This window comes from Salvelinus namaycush, chromosome 4 (assembly GCF_016432855.1).
Source record: "Salvelinus namaycush isolate Seneca chromosome 4, SaNama_1.0, whole genome shotgun sequence".
In the NCBI taxonomy this organism is placed as follows: Eukaryota; Metazoa; Chordata; class Actinopteri; order Salmoniformes; family Salmonidae; genus Salvelinus; species Salvelinus namaycush.
Window position 1 is genome coordinate 45,543,157 of NC_052310.1, and position 13,697 is coordinate 45,556,853.

At 37.7% G+C, this 13,697-nt stretch overlaps 1 protein-coding gene across 1 annotated transcript in view; it reads left to right on the plus strand.

Annotated features, from left to right (window-relative positions):
* Positions 1 to 13,697, plus strand: part of LOC120045888 (VPS10 domain-containing receptor SorCS3-like) — a 100,797-nt gene that overhangs the window by 76,815 nt on the left and 10,285 nt on the right. The window contains exons 23-26 of the mRNA XM_038990817.1: positions 196 to 327; positions 548 to 647; positions 1,569 to 1,674; positions 1,852 to 2,012. Of these exons, the coding sequence (XP_038846745.1) occupies positions 196 to 327; positions 548 to 647; positions 1,569 to 1,674; positions 1,852 to 2,012 (499 nt within the window). The remainder of the gene's footprint in view (positions 1 to 195; positions 328 to 547; positions 648 to 1,568; positions 1,675 to 1,851; positions 2,013 to 13,697) is intronic.

The following is a 13,697-nucleotide window of genomic DNA, read 5'->3' on the forward strand; positions in this document are numbered from 1 at the left end:
GGACAACAGTCGTCATGTGGTTGTCACGCAAAGGCTTTTATGATCTTAACTCTTTCAAAACATGAGACATGATGAGGATAACCCTCCTTTATTCAATGTGACATTTTAAGGAAGTAAAGTTAACATAGATGTGTATTATCATGTGTTTTCCCACGGTAGCAGTGTGCATGTTTGACTGGAAGACTGCTGTTACAGGTGTCTGGGTTTCCAGAAGAGCAGCTGTTGGTATCGTTGTTTCCAGGTGTTCCAACAACAGCAGAACTATTTATCCTGCCTGAGACTCCGTTGTCTGAACATGGGAAAGGGAACGAAGAGGACTTAGTGAGTGTAAGCATATTTTTTGTTTGTGCTTTAGGAAATCTTCTAGAACTTCTTATCTTGTAATTAATCTACAAAAAAATTCACATTTGTATCACCAATGGGGTTTAACTGATTTAATTGGTTTTCCAAGATAATGTTATCATCAGTTTTTCTTCAAATTTGAAAGAATAATCTTTGCAAATGCACATTTTGGGGTGGCATGTCCTTTTTCAATTTTGTGAAACAGATATCAGACATTCTTATAAATGCCCTGAACCAAGGATTGATCCAGTTTGAGTTGAAACCTGACACTCAAATAATTGTTTACATCACACAGCTAACTTCGGGTAAGTTGCAGTTTTTCTTTGACTCTTTCACAGTATAAAGTGCTAAATAACAATGCATAAACAATTCTAAATACTATAATAAACACTGTACTGACACTCAATTCACCACCTGATGTCAACAGCAGACATTGATAGATATTCTTCCTTGAATCTCTTTTGTAACTAGCTTATTACAGTAGATTGTCTTATAGTCATGCAATCAATGATACTTTTAACAACAGATACATTTAGTATGCACCTTGGAAGTCAACAGGGTCAGTTGGATATTAGCATATCACCACAACTTGTCAATCAACCCCACATGACTTTACCCTTTTCATTCAGTTACTGATGTGTCTTAAATTGTGTCTGCATGGAAAGGTCTGAGATGCCTTTAAACTGCTGTAGAAAGGTCAACGACTTCACTGGTCTCCTCTTGGAAGAGAGAAAGATGGGTTGGGGGTGGGTTAATACATACTCTGAATAATATGCCTCAGCACTTAAAGCCATGACTAAGCGCAAACCTTTCAGAGGCATAGGGAGAAAGAGCGGGACCTCATGGATGGAGGCCCTTCTTAAAATGAAACAGGACAGATGCTCACTCAGACCTAATGGACACCTGCTAAGTGAATAAAAGCGAATGATTGCTGGTTTCTTCCCTTGTTTTCTCCCATTGAAATTGTTTCTGCTTTTACCAACTCTTGTTTGCGCGTTTGGCATGGTTGGTTTAGTTTAGTTTATTAGGATCCCCATTAGCTGTAACTAATGCAGCAGCTACTCTTCTTGGTCAGCACAAAACATAAAGTACATGAGAAAGTACAGAACAGTTATAGACAAGAGTAACAAAGACATAACTACATTAAATTAATGATATCAACAAAAGAATTGGCTAAAGCAGAAATCTGTAGGCTAAAGTCTTGTTCTGTCTCTGTATTTCCCCAGCACCTCTGGTTGATTCCAACCCAATTCACAGTAGCTCAGCCATGCTGATGTTGCTGTCTGTGGCGTTTGTTGGTTTAGTTGCATTCTTCATCTTCAAGTTCAAAAGGTATGTTCTCATAATAATATTGATTGGTTGGTAATAGTCAACCAATTTTTTCTTATTTTGTCTTAGTGGCATTCAAAAGCTACATTATACTCTTAACTATCAACTAAGAAGTGAAGTTGTTACAGAACTGCAGGGTAAGTTCACATGACGTCAGTAGAGTGGTGTCTGGCTTGTTAGGAAAATCCCTTGGATCCATGTCCAGGCTGAGGAGAACCAGGAAAAGGAGCCGGAGAGGATTGGCACGGTTAGGCAGAACAACACCATGTCAAATATGAAGCACAGTGAGTTCCCCTCAGAGAAGGAACTTACGGAGAAAGAACTGGAGGCCAGGACCAGAGGTAAGTTAGACTTTACCGTATAGAAAAGTGGCGGACTTGCCTAATGGACCTAGAGCCAAGCTAAGCTCCCATGAGCCAGAGCCAAGCTCCCATGAAAATCATCAAATGCCGTAGCCTATGTAAATCATCTGTCCACACACAGCAGAAGACAAATCTCTGTTGTGCGCTGTAACATATGGGAAATAGTTATATTGTAAAATGTCGTAATAGACATCAAGTTAATTTGCAATTTCAATAAATAATCACACTAAATACATTGGTTAAAACGTATAAAAAGTATAATTGAAACTTTGCAATATGTTTTCATCATTGCTAGGACAGCAAGTTTAAAAGCCACAAACTGCTAGCTAGTCAGTTAACTCACATATTTTCAAAGAGATAGCTAATGCGTCAAGCGAGCTGCAATAAAAACGACACGGCACCTTATCGTCTATCAGAATAGGTTTATGTCAGATATTGAGTTCTGACAGAATTATGGATTGCAATGGAAAGCATTGTATCAATATTCAGTGTCATGCATTATGATTAGCCATTTCAAGATACAGAAAGTTTCACGGTGTAGGCCTACTGTATTGTACTTGACAAACCCTTAAGTGCCTTTGTATTTAATTAATTTTTTTACCATAAGCTCCTGTAAGTATTTGTATTTAATATGGATCCCCAGCAAAATTAAGGCAGTTTATACCATTTTTTAAACATTACAATACATTCACAGATTTCACAACACACTGTGTGCCCTCAGGCCCCTACTCCACCATCACCACATATATACAGTACAAAATCCATGTGTACGTGTGTGCATAAAGCATAAAGGTCAACATAGGGAAACCATTGGGTTGTTAAATCAGGGGGACTGCTGACTGTTTTTGACAACAGTGCCACTGCAGTGGTCCTGATAGACATGTGGGCGGAAGGCTTTTTGAGAGGTCAGCACTTTGGACAATCTTCATCTCACAGCAGGTCTCTCCTCCAGCAGACCTTAGTGATCTGAGACAGATAGATTTCTCTTCTGCTGCATCCCAACTATTTATTCTCAATGGACAGAGCAATATGGGAGTTTTAACTTGTACAATTAGATTCAATAATATGGCCGTTGTGTGTCTGTTAAGATTCCATGATTACTCTGATGCCTGCAGTGGTTCCTATGCTAGTTTAGTTGGTAGGTCGACACAAAGGTCCTCAAAGTGCTGCCAACATCAAAACATTCAAATGATACCAACTGGGGTAATTTGCTTTATTGGGGTGTTGGAGACAATAGTGTCTTTGGGGGCACTATTCATAATAATTATACCTGTGTTTATATATTCTACCACCAGGAGAAAATGGAAGAACTGGGGAGAGAGTGATCACAAGAGAGTTTCCTACTTGTACTAATGTCTAAGAAATTAGATTCTGAATACTGTAAGTACAGGTTGTGGTGTTTCAATGTACCAATTTAAAAAGCTTTGTTTTCACCATATACTTTGGTCGCTGAGAATTGCTAATTAATATGTATTTCACAATACTTTAGAAATCTATATAGCGGGAGAATACATTTGGTGCATATACTTTACTTGAGTATTGAGGAAGCGTAATATGACATCTGTGAATGTCAGAAATAAGAACATGCCATTGTTGAAAGAGTAATTGTCTTCTTCAGTGCCAGATAGCATTGCTAATGAATACTTTAACGCAACATGATTATCTTACAGATGTACATTTGATAATGACAACTGTATCGACTGTACTATTACACAAGGGAGGTGGAATGTAAATAATAACACATAAAGGCATACTACAAATTAGTGTGGCTACTTGGGAAACAATCTCTAGACTATAATTGAGGCTGTTAAAAGGTGTACAGGTGGATGAAAAGCATGTATGCCAACATTTTCTATTAGATTGTCCATTCTAGAATCTTGGCACACTGAACAGAGTTTGTGTTATCTATTAGCCTACTGCTAATACAATAATATTGCTCACTTTTTCTAGCATGTCATAATTCACTTTTTTAACAGTAACATATAAGATAATATGATGAGGTAAACAAGTGTTGATCATGGTGATTTTAATATTAGTAAAAGTTTTAAACCATTTATCGGATTGTCTTGTTGAAGATTGAGCAAAAGTTGCTTAACATTGTAGTGCATGAGCTATACTGTATTGTTAATTTTGTTAGCTAAGCTAATATTTAAGTTTTTACCCCATAGTTCTTACTGTAAACAAAATGAAATGTAATTGTTCAAAATAAATGTATTTTTCTATGAAAGTAGGCCTATGTTGTTGTTTTTTACATGTACACATTGTATTGATGGAGATGTAAACAAGTATTTCAAGGTAACTAACCTTGAGTTCCAAGCTTTATGCTGTCCATAAGCACGGATTCTGATAATTGATGACCATACTGTATAAACAGAAAGTCTTAAAACACCATGATTGTGTAATGAAACCTAAGCTAAGATCTGGTGTCTGGAGGATGTTTGAATGTAAACCCAATGTAAATGTTTTAATACACAGAATGTGTTTTAAAACAGAAATGTAGTAGTCTGAGTAACCCAAAGTGGTTATTCAACCTGAATATTGTTGCTTTTAGGGGTTTCAGTGCATGTAAAAGGCTGCATCAAGACACACAACAACATAAAACTGTTTTTCATACAATCAATTAATTAGAAGTGCAAATGGTTTTTAACCTACATATTGATTGGTGATACTTTAAGGGCCTATGGAGAATATCTTTTGTGGAATTCCACCTTTATTTTTTATAATGCTTTATTTTGATGTAAAAAATGTCCCCCCTCTCCGGCGCTCGACATTGCAGGTCCTGGCAACCCATCATCATGCACACTTGGCAACCCTCATTACGCACACCTGGACTCCATCACTAACCTGATTACCTTTATTTAACTAGGCAAGTCAGTTACGTAAGAACAAATTATTATTTACAATGATGGCCTACACCGGCCAATTGTGCGCCGCCCTATGGGACTCCCAATCACGGCCAGTTGTTATACAGCCTGGATTCAAACCAGGGTGTCTGTAGTGACAACTCTAGCACTGAGATGCAGTGCCTTAGACTGCTGTGCTACTCTGGAACCAATGGCAGAGGCAAGTGCAGAACCCTCAGTTCTTGCAATTCAACCACCAGTTACTGCTGGTGGTTTGAACACTGTACTTACTACACTGTACACTGTACCAAAATGTTATTTAATGGCAAATTATAAAATACATAGAACAATGTTAAGCATTAAGACACTTCAGAAAAGGGGATCTAATTCTGTACTAGACAGGATTCAAAACATCATAATAGGGTTTCAACCTTTTTTGTTAATATTCCCAGTCTCTGGCAAGGTTTTGCAAAATACTTGATTACGTGGTGTTACAACACACGGTGTAATGTTTCAAAACATCTCAAGATGATGTGTTTCAATAATCTACCACAGTTACGGTTTCGTCTCCTTCAGTTGTTGGCAGTTCAGTTGCCACTAGTTTTGGTCTTACAAAGCACCTCATTTTAACAGTGTAATGCTTAATGTTATTCACCATGGTTCAGTGATAGTCTACCTTGTAATAATTGTTTGCCACAGAGGTGATAGACAAACAAAGCTATTTCTATATGTATGTCCACTCTGTCAGGGGAGTTGTCTGTACTGTCATCTGTTTTACTATTATCCCCAAAGGTTTTGCACAATGAGTCCTAGCTGGGACACATATCCCTTATATCTGCCAGCTAAGGCTAGACATGCACACTGACACTCACACTTCCCGATTATCCAGCATAGGCCCCGAAGTAATCTCTTTTTGCTAGAAATCTAAGTTTGTGTGAGATTTTGTACCCCTGACATTAAAGTACAATTTGGCCTCTGAACAGGTGCATTTTTTATTCTCTACTCATCCCCTAATCTTTCTTTCTCTCTCTTTTTTTTTGTGTAACTATTTCAAAACCACGTTGTCAAACACCAATCTAAATCATTGCTAAGCAGTTTCCATGTCCCTGGGAGTCTCACTCTACCTACGTCTCTCATTCCAAGTTTACGCCAACTACATTTCTGTAGCAGGGACATAATGCTGTACTCAATTAAAATAAACTATTTCACACTGGGGCTAACACAATATTGCCGCAAGCTATTGTTGTGGGATATTTTTCATTCAAGGTGCTACTCCACTTCTAGAAACCCGCTGGAGTGTGTTTGAGTAATGACAGTGTGCTGTCATTACTCAACTTTTGAGGAAACCCTTTGCACTTAATGCTGTATTTTCTTTGTCATTATGGGATATTGTGTGTAGATTGAAGAGGGGAAAAAAACAATACATTTTAGATTACGGTTGTAACCTAACAATATGTGGAAAAAGTCAAGGGGTCTGAATAATTTCCGAAGGCACTGTACATGCAAAAACACAGATATTAAAAACAATTATATATTTTTTTACATGCGGGTAAAAAGTTAATTTGTTATCATAACTTCAAAAAAACTGCGTTGATGTGACTTCTCATTTAGTTTTGAGTCAGTACCTGTTAGGAATTTTGTTAATAAATAGTTAAAACAAATTCTAGCTTTAAATAAAACTATAACAAATTGAACTCTGCATGCCTGGTGAAAAGAGATTTGTGTTGTGGGTTATAAAGTAAGCAGAAAGGGTCATTAAACTCTGGTTGAACTGACCCAACTTAGCCCTGAGATGTTTAGATAAGGCTGTGGGTCACTTTTTAGGTCTTTCATTATCTTGAGTTGTCTGCTCAAGTGGTAATCAATTATAGTGAGCCTTCAGGATAAATTATTATATGGTGTGTCATGTGAGTGCCCTGTGAGGTTAGAATGAACTTTTGAACCTGTTTTCTATTTGATTAGGACAATGGGACGCATTCTGTAACCTATGACGTCATATATTGTATATAAGTCTGTGTTTATGATCAAATGGGAGCTTGCTCCGAGAATAAACTCTATTATCTAATTTTGATAAGACTGTATCCTGTCTATTTTATGTTAATAAGTATCTTACAAATTCTTATAAATAGACAGATTGAATTTAATTAATGAGTATATTGTAGGAATCATTTAATTCCACTAACAATTGGTCCTTCGAGCCGGATTTCCAAACTTTGTCTCTGTCATCCGAAGATATTAGCCGAAAACCGTGCACGGGCGGGTCAAGACCCGTTATTTAAAGTCCTGGCCTCTGAATTGAGGTTAAACAACAGGCCGGTATATATATATATCTGAGGTAGACAGAGACGGTGACGGAATCAAACCAGCATTGCTTTTCCCAGTCTGCAAGACGAAGGTAAATAGTCTTTATTCTCGAAATGTGGGGGGTATGATGTAAGTTATCTTTGATTTTAAGTTCTAAACGTGTTTAGCATTTATCAATAATAGTAGCTTCTCTATTCCAAACATATTGTGGGTTACTTGTATGACCGAAATACAAGGAAGTTGTTATAGGTCCGAAAAGACCTATGGTGGGTGCATGACCGAAAAAAAAATATTGCTTTAAATGATCCTGGCCTTGCAAGCCGTAAGGATTATTTAGGGAGGATATAGTAAGTGTTGTTAGATAGGACGGTCGTTTTGTACAAATAGGACAGCCATTAATTCAAAAGACATACCCAAATAAAGTTTTAACCTAAATAGTCTATCTGTCTGGGAGACGTAGGCTTACTATGAAAGATAGCGGATTGATATTAAAACAGGTGAGGATAAATTCGGTTTGGTGAGAAGGCAGGGTAATCCTAGGCGAACGGAATAACTGATCCTATTCAATACTGAAAGGGAATATCCAAAAGAGTGGGAGGGAAACTTAATATAGCGAAGTGAGATTTGGATAAATACAACCAGAGTTTGACCAGGGAAGTAAGTCCCCTGGCTAATAACTGATAGTTAAAAGTAAGATCTAATGTCCGATCGATAACAACGCTATAGATAAAGTTTCCAAGGAAGAGATTCATATAAAGTCATACACTTAGATTATAACTTGGGTAAAAGTGGAACGCACATAAAATAGAAATCTATTCACCTAAATTGTGAGAGCGGTAAAAGTAGTAACACACACATAGAGAAATAAATAAATAAATAAAAAGACATAGATAGGTGATAATACCATAACTACTAGTAAAGGCCAGGATTTATCAAACATGGGTAGTAAATCCTCCAAGGAGGTCCCGGTATTAACGGGAGACCAGCGTTTTATGGAACTGAAAGATAAAAGGAATTTAGAATTCTGTCCAAATTGGAGTAAGCATTATGGATTTGATGGTAGGCTAAATGTTGAAAAACTAGAATTACTTATCAAACAGATACATAAGAAGTGTGGTAAGGATGAGAAGAAGCAGAATAAACAGGGGTTAGCCACAGCTAGAGTCTGGCTTTCGGAGGCTAGGAAAAGAGTAGAGGGTGACAACAGGAGGAAACACATAGAGAGCCAGAATACGTTCCCCTCCGCTCCCATAGATGAAAAAGTTAGCCGAATGGGCGGAGGTGGGAGTCAAATACTATGTCCTTCTCTAGTAGACCAGATATACAGAGGTAATACTGTTGATGAGATAGTAGTGGTGAGAATACGGCTGCAAGAGATAACGGTACAACAACCACCCAAAATTGTGGAGTCTGCTGAAGCCGAAGGAGGAATAGTCGGTGTAGAGAAAGAAAATAAGTCGAGAAAAGTGGGAAATGCGAGTCCAAAGAAAAAGAGAAAATGTTTTAATTGTAATGAAATTGGACATTTCGCCCGGGAGTGTAAAACTCCCTGCAAACATTGTGACAGGATTGGACACAATCACCGAGATTGTAATTTAACTAAGGGAAAGGTAAAGCGCGACTATCGGGAGAAAAAGAGTTGAGTTCTTGATGGCGGTGCTGGAAGAAATATGTTGCATGAGTAAACATAATCTACATTTATTAAAAGGCACGAGATCTGTTTCCTAGTCTATAAATGTTGATTTTATTGTTTGACTGCTAATCTATTAATTTGGCATGGGGGAAATATAGCCGGAATAAGGCTTGTAGCTTTTAAATTAGGGCGATTTTTGTAGTCTCTGTGTTGTCACCAAGAATACAGATAAAGGTAAAGTGGGTTTAAATACGGATAATGTTTTGTTAATTACATGGCTTTGGTGGATCAGTGGTAGAATTCTCGCCTGGAACGCGAGAGTCTCGGGTTCGGTTCCCGGTAAATGTTTTGACTAGAATCAAAGTTTTTGATTCTAATTAAACTATTTGTATGTTGTGCCTAGAAAGTTATAGTTGTTAGTGTTTGTATAAGATATAAACTGAACGTTTTAATAGATTGTATAGGTTAAATTAATAGACTAATTCGTTCCACTTAAATAAAATAACGAAGCGAATTTCGATGCAAGACGATGTCTGTTGCCTAAATTATATGTTTGAATAATGTATTGGGAATATAGTCGTAATTAAAATGCTGAATCAAGGAAGAGATAGTTACAAAATTCTAATGAATTCTAAAATAATAATGAAGAGAGACTTAATTGTATGGTGATAACGCAAAACTGCGTCGTTACGTTGAATACACATTTACGTTACTCAAATTAATTTGAAAGTAGTTTAGGGACGGACTCCCACTCTTTTCTGTACTTCTGGATGTACAATTTGGATTGGGAGATGTTGATTGATGTTGTAAGTTCTATACAAGTTCCAGCATTTGTGATAAATTGGGTTTGGTTTATCGAACCCGTAAAACTGCTGCTACAATCAGTCAACTATGATTGTGCAATTTGTTGAAAGTCGCTGTGGCATGGAGACAGGATGAGCGCATGTTGATGACATCACTCACAAGGCACTTTTGTCGCCACGGCAATGATGTTGTGACTGGGGTGTGGCAGAGAAAAGTGTTTGTGACATTTAGAAGGAAAATGCGTCCAATATGGTTTTGAGTCACTTTTCAGAAGTTGATAAACATTTCCAGATACATTTTTAAAAGTAGCTGTAAATCGTCAGGGTAGTTAGGAAAGATGCTAAAAACTAGCAACAGATTCGCTAGGTGGGCATCATTGATTTATGGTGTTTATTGGACTATATTCACCTGTGTGAAGGGAGATCTGAATGTCTGTATCGTAAAACATAGTAATAATGGATTCTGATGGTTATTGATTATAAACATCGTATTCTGGTGTGTTTAAGTAGGATTCCTTCTTCCGGGACGGATGGAAGTTATCTAAAATATGTAAGTTGAAGGAGCCATGGGAAAATACGTTTACATTTTTATTAAATACCTGGGATTAAATTACTGATTTCTTACCCTGAGAAATGTACGACATTTGCGACAGAGGAAAAAAGTAATACGGTTAGATAATAAATATCAGGTTAATTGCATATAAGGCTAGCATGTTCACTTAAGTAGGCATATACATGGACGTTGTTTAAAACTTATGATTAATGATTTGAGGTAAATTGGAAATTATAATTAGGTTTGGTTAATAGTTCACTTTTGAGTTTCTGAATCGATGTAGCACAGTGAATGCTAGTTAGGCGCTTTGTGTTTTTCCTGGGAGAGTGCGAGTTTTATTGTCTTCTTGAATGTTTAAAGGGACTATTATCTTGGGGAGAGATGGAGTTTGAGATTGAGGTCATAAACGACCAAATTGGAAAGGGCCTGAAAGGTTTTTGTTTTTTCATTAAGGTTTGCAAATATACACACATAAAATATTTGTTAGGACTATTTGTTTTAGTGCAAAGGAATTTTAAAGGGGCATGCTCATATATGGAGTTTTCTGAGTTTTTATTTTCTGAGTTTTAATTACACAAGTGAATTTTTTGATTTTAAGGATAAAGGGTTCTTTAAAATGTCTGGGAACATGACTATACAGGGGTGGTATAACCTTTGACCTTTATCATGGCTGTCTCTTGAAGTCTGATCAGCTTCAGGGGAGGGCCATGTAGATAATGAATTTGTGATCATTTGGGATACTAGTTTTGAGGTAAATTAATTGACTATTATTGATTTGGTATTACAACTGGAAAAATCCCCTTTGTCATCAATAATAAATGAGGGAAGATATGATACATTGAGGTTTGGACAGGAGATATTTTAAGCCAATATGGCAGGAAAATACGTAAGCATTCAAATTATTTATGAGAAGAAATAAGTTTTAGTTCTTAGGAGTGGTAATTTACTGTGGATAAGGTATCCACACTGTAAAACATATGTTAATTATTTGTGAGACTGAGTTTAAGTTTAACCAATATTATTATTTAATAAAAAACAGTGGACTCCTGGGGGAGAGAGCTTATTAGTAAAGAAAGGATTTGATATGGTTACCATTTGTTTTGGCCATTAGAAGATTTTTATTTAAATAGTATTAAAATTGACAGGGGTATATGACATGTGTGATGATTTGGGATTATTGATAGGTTGATTAAGGTTATGTAAGGATTTTAGAGATTGACACTATAAGACATGTTGTTTTTTTAAATCCATGATTTTAGATAAAGCCAAAACAATGAGACACTTAGTTAATATTTGGATGGAACACATAGTTGTTATTGACTATTATGAGAAAAAGGCATACAGAGGGGTCCGCCACGCACTGTTGAGATCTTGAAGGTTTGAGAGCAGAGTGGAGAGGGGGGACCTGGACATGAGCAAGGTAGGCTGTGAAATAAGATAGGTGAGAAGAGGGATACGGTTTAAATCAATAAATATATATATATTTTAAGAACATATATAAGCAGCACAGATACTTTTTAAAGTAGATGAGTCACTTGACAGAGAATTGGAAAAGGATAGATATGAATGGACACCCAAGGGAGAATTAGACATGCGGCGAATGAAAGGGGCGTTCCTACATGATAATGTCAGACATAAGAATAATTTACACTAATTTTACCTAAGTCATTGGTTAGGTTAGGCAAGGTTGTTACCTGGCAGAGCCAGGTAACAAGGGGGGATGGGTAAGTGTTGGTCTAGGATAGGATGTGGCCTATTGGATGATAAACTAATTTAAAAAAAAAATCTAGCTAAACAAGCAGATATAGAAATAGAAAGAAGTATTGTTAATTACATGAGGTTGTTTGTTTAACCAAACCTATATGTCCAAGGTTTTATGCACTACAGGTGAATTACAGGTGAAGTCACTCAATCCAGTCCCTGAGGCCTGTTGGGGGGACCATACCAGGGACTCCTGGTAACAGCTAGCTGAAAGAGCTACCCGGATTCATATCACACTGAGGGAGGGTAAGACACATTGACACTGTCGAACAAGCACAGTGTCCGAGAGGAGAACTGGAATTAACAGAATTCTGGGGGCCATCTCTCGGATGAAGATTTCCTTTTCCCGTCATTCCATTCCTGTGTTTGTTCATAGAAGTGAAAGTGTGTCTGGCTTCTTGCTGATGATGTTTTCTCTGGGAGAGGGTGGGGCTTTATAGGTGGGCGGTCCATCCTGAGCTGTCTGGTTGTGGGAGCCATATTCCTGATACACCATGAACCCCAAGAAGGCCAGAGGGTAATATTGACACATAGTTAGACAATGAGGATTTTGTATTAACCAAGCATAAGAGATCACTTGATCTGGATAAACAGGAAGTGAGAGTGGGATTGGGAAGGAAGTCTCAGTGGAGTTTTATGTAGACCAAATGGGGCCTCTGACTCCTTGGAAGTTTAGGACTAAGAGCAGCCATTGTGGAAGACATCTATGCAAGTCCTTGTGTAGTTCATGGAAACAGGTTATAGCTCACATCATGAGAGAGGGATACATAAATCTATATACCCAGTATGGAAGAAGATGGAGAGTAGTGAAAGTAAGGGTTTCAGTTGACAACCTAGTGCCATTCCGAATACGAGAAGTTAGAGCAGATGATAGTCAGCCAGAATACAAGCAGAGCCTCAGACAAAGCAGATACTGACCGTAGAGTTGTCCAGAGCCAAGGCCGATGTGGATGGTTCAGATGAAAGATTTTAAGGAAGTGATTGAGGTGGAAACTGTTATGGGATTCTAACCTATGGTTAGGCATGCCTCAGCAAAACCTCAGTTCATACTCATTTCCTTTCCATTTGATGGAATTGCTACAACCATGGAATGGTCTGTATGATAAAGCGGTTCAAGAGGGCAGGAAGCTGAACTATGACAGTTGCATTGATCTGTGATATGTGTCCCCAGGTGCCGATTACATCCAGATTTTCTCTTTCACAGTGACAGGATTTTATGGATAGCTACATAACACACGGATGGGAAGTAGGGGAAGTCAGTACATGCAATAGGACTGAGAATGTTACAACTGAGAAGACAATGAGGACCTGACTGGCAGATGAAAAGGTTTAGAGTGTGGAGGTATGAAGCTGTGACCTAACCTGCCTACCAATTGGAACGGTAGTTATGCACTAGTGCAGTTAGGCATGCTCTTTACCCTTACTCAGATCCAATTCAAAGCGAGGAATTAGATCTTAGCAGGATTAGAGTCAAGTATTTTCTAGTGGTCCACTCTCAATAAGAATGTGGACTAGATCAATTATACCAGAGATGTAATGAATGGCTTGGCAGAATAGAATAGAATCGAGATAGATATGTTATTGGCAGAAAAGGGTGGGGTTTGTGTGTTATTCGGGTCGATGTGCTGTACGTTTATCCCAAGTAACACAGCTCTGGATGGATCTGTGACTAAGGCCTTGGTAGGTTTAACCACCCTAGCTCACGAGTTGGCAGTGAACTCAGGGGTGGATACTTCTCTGACTAATTGGTTTGACAGTATGTTTGGG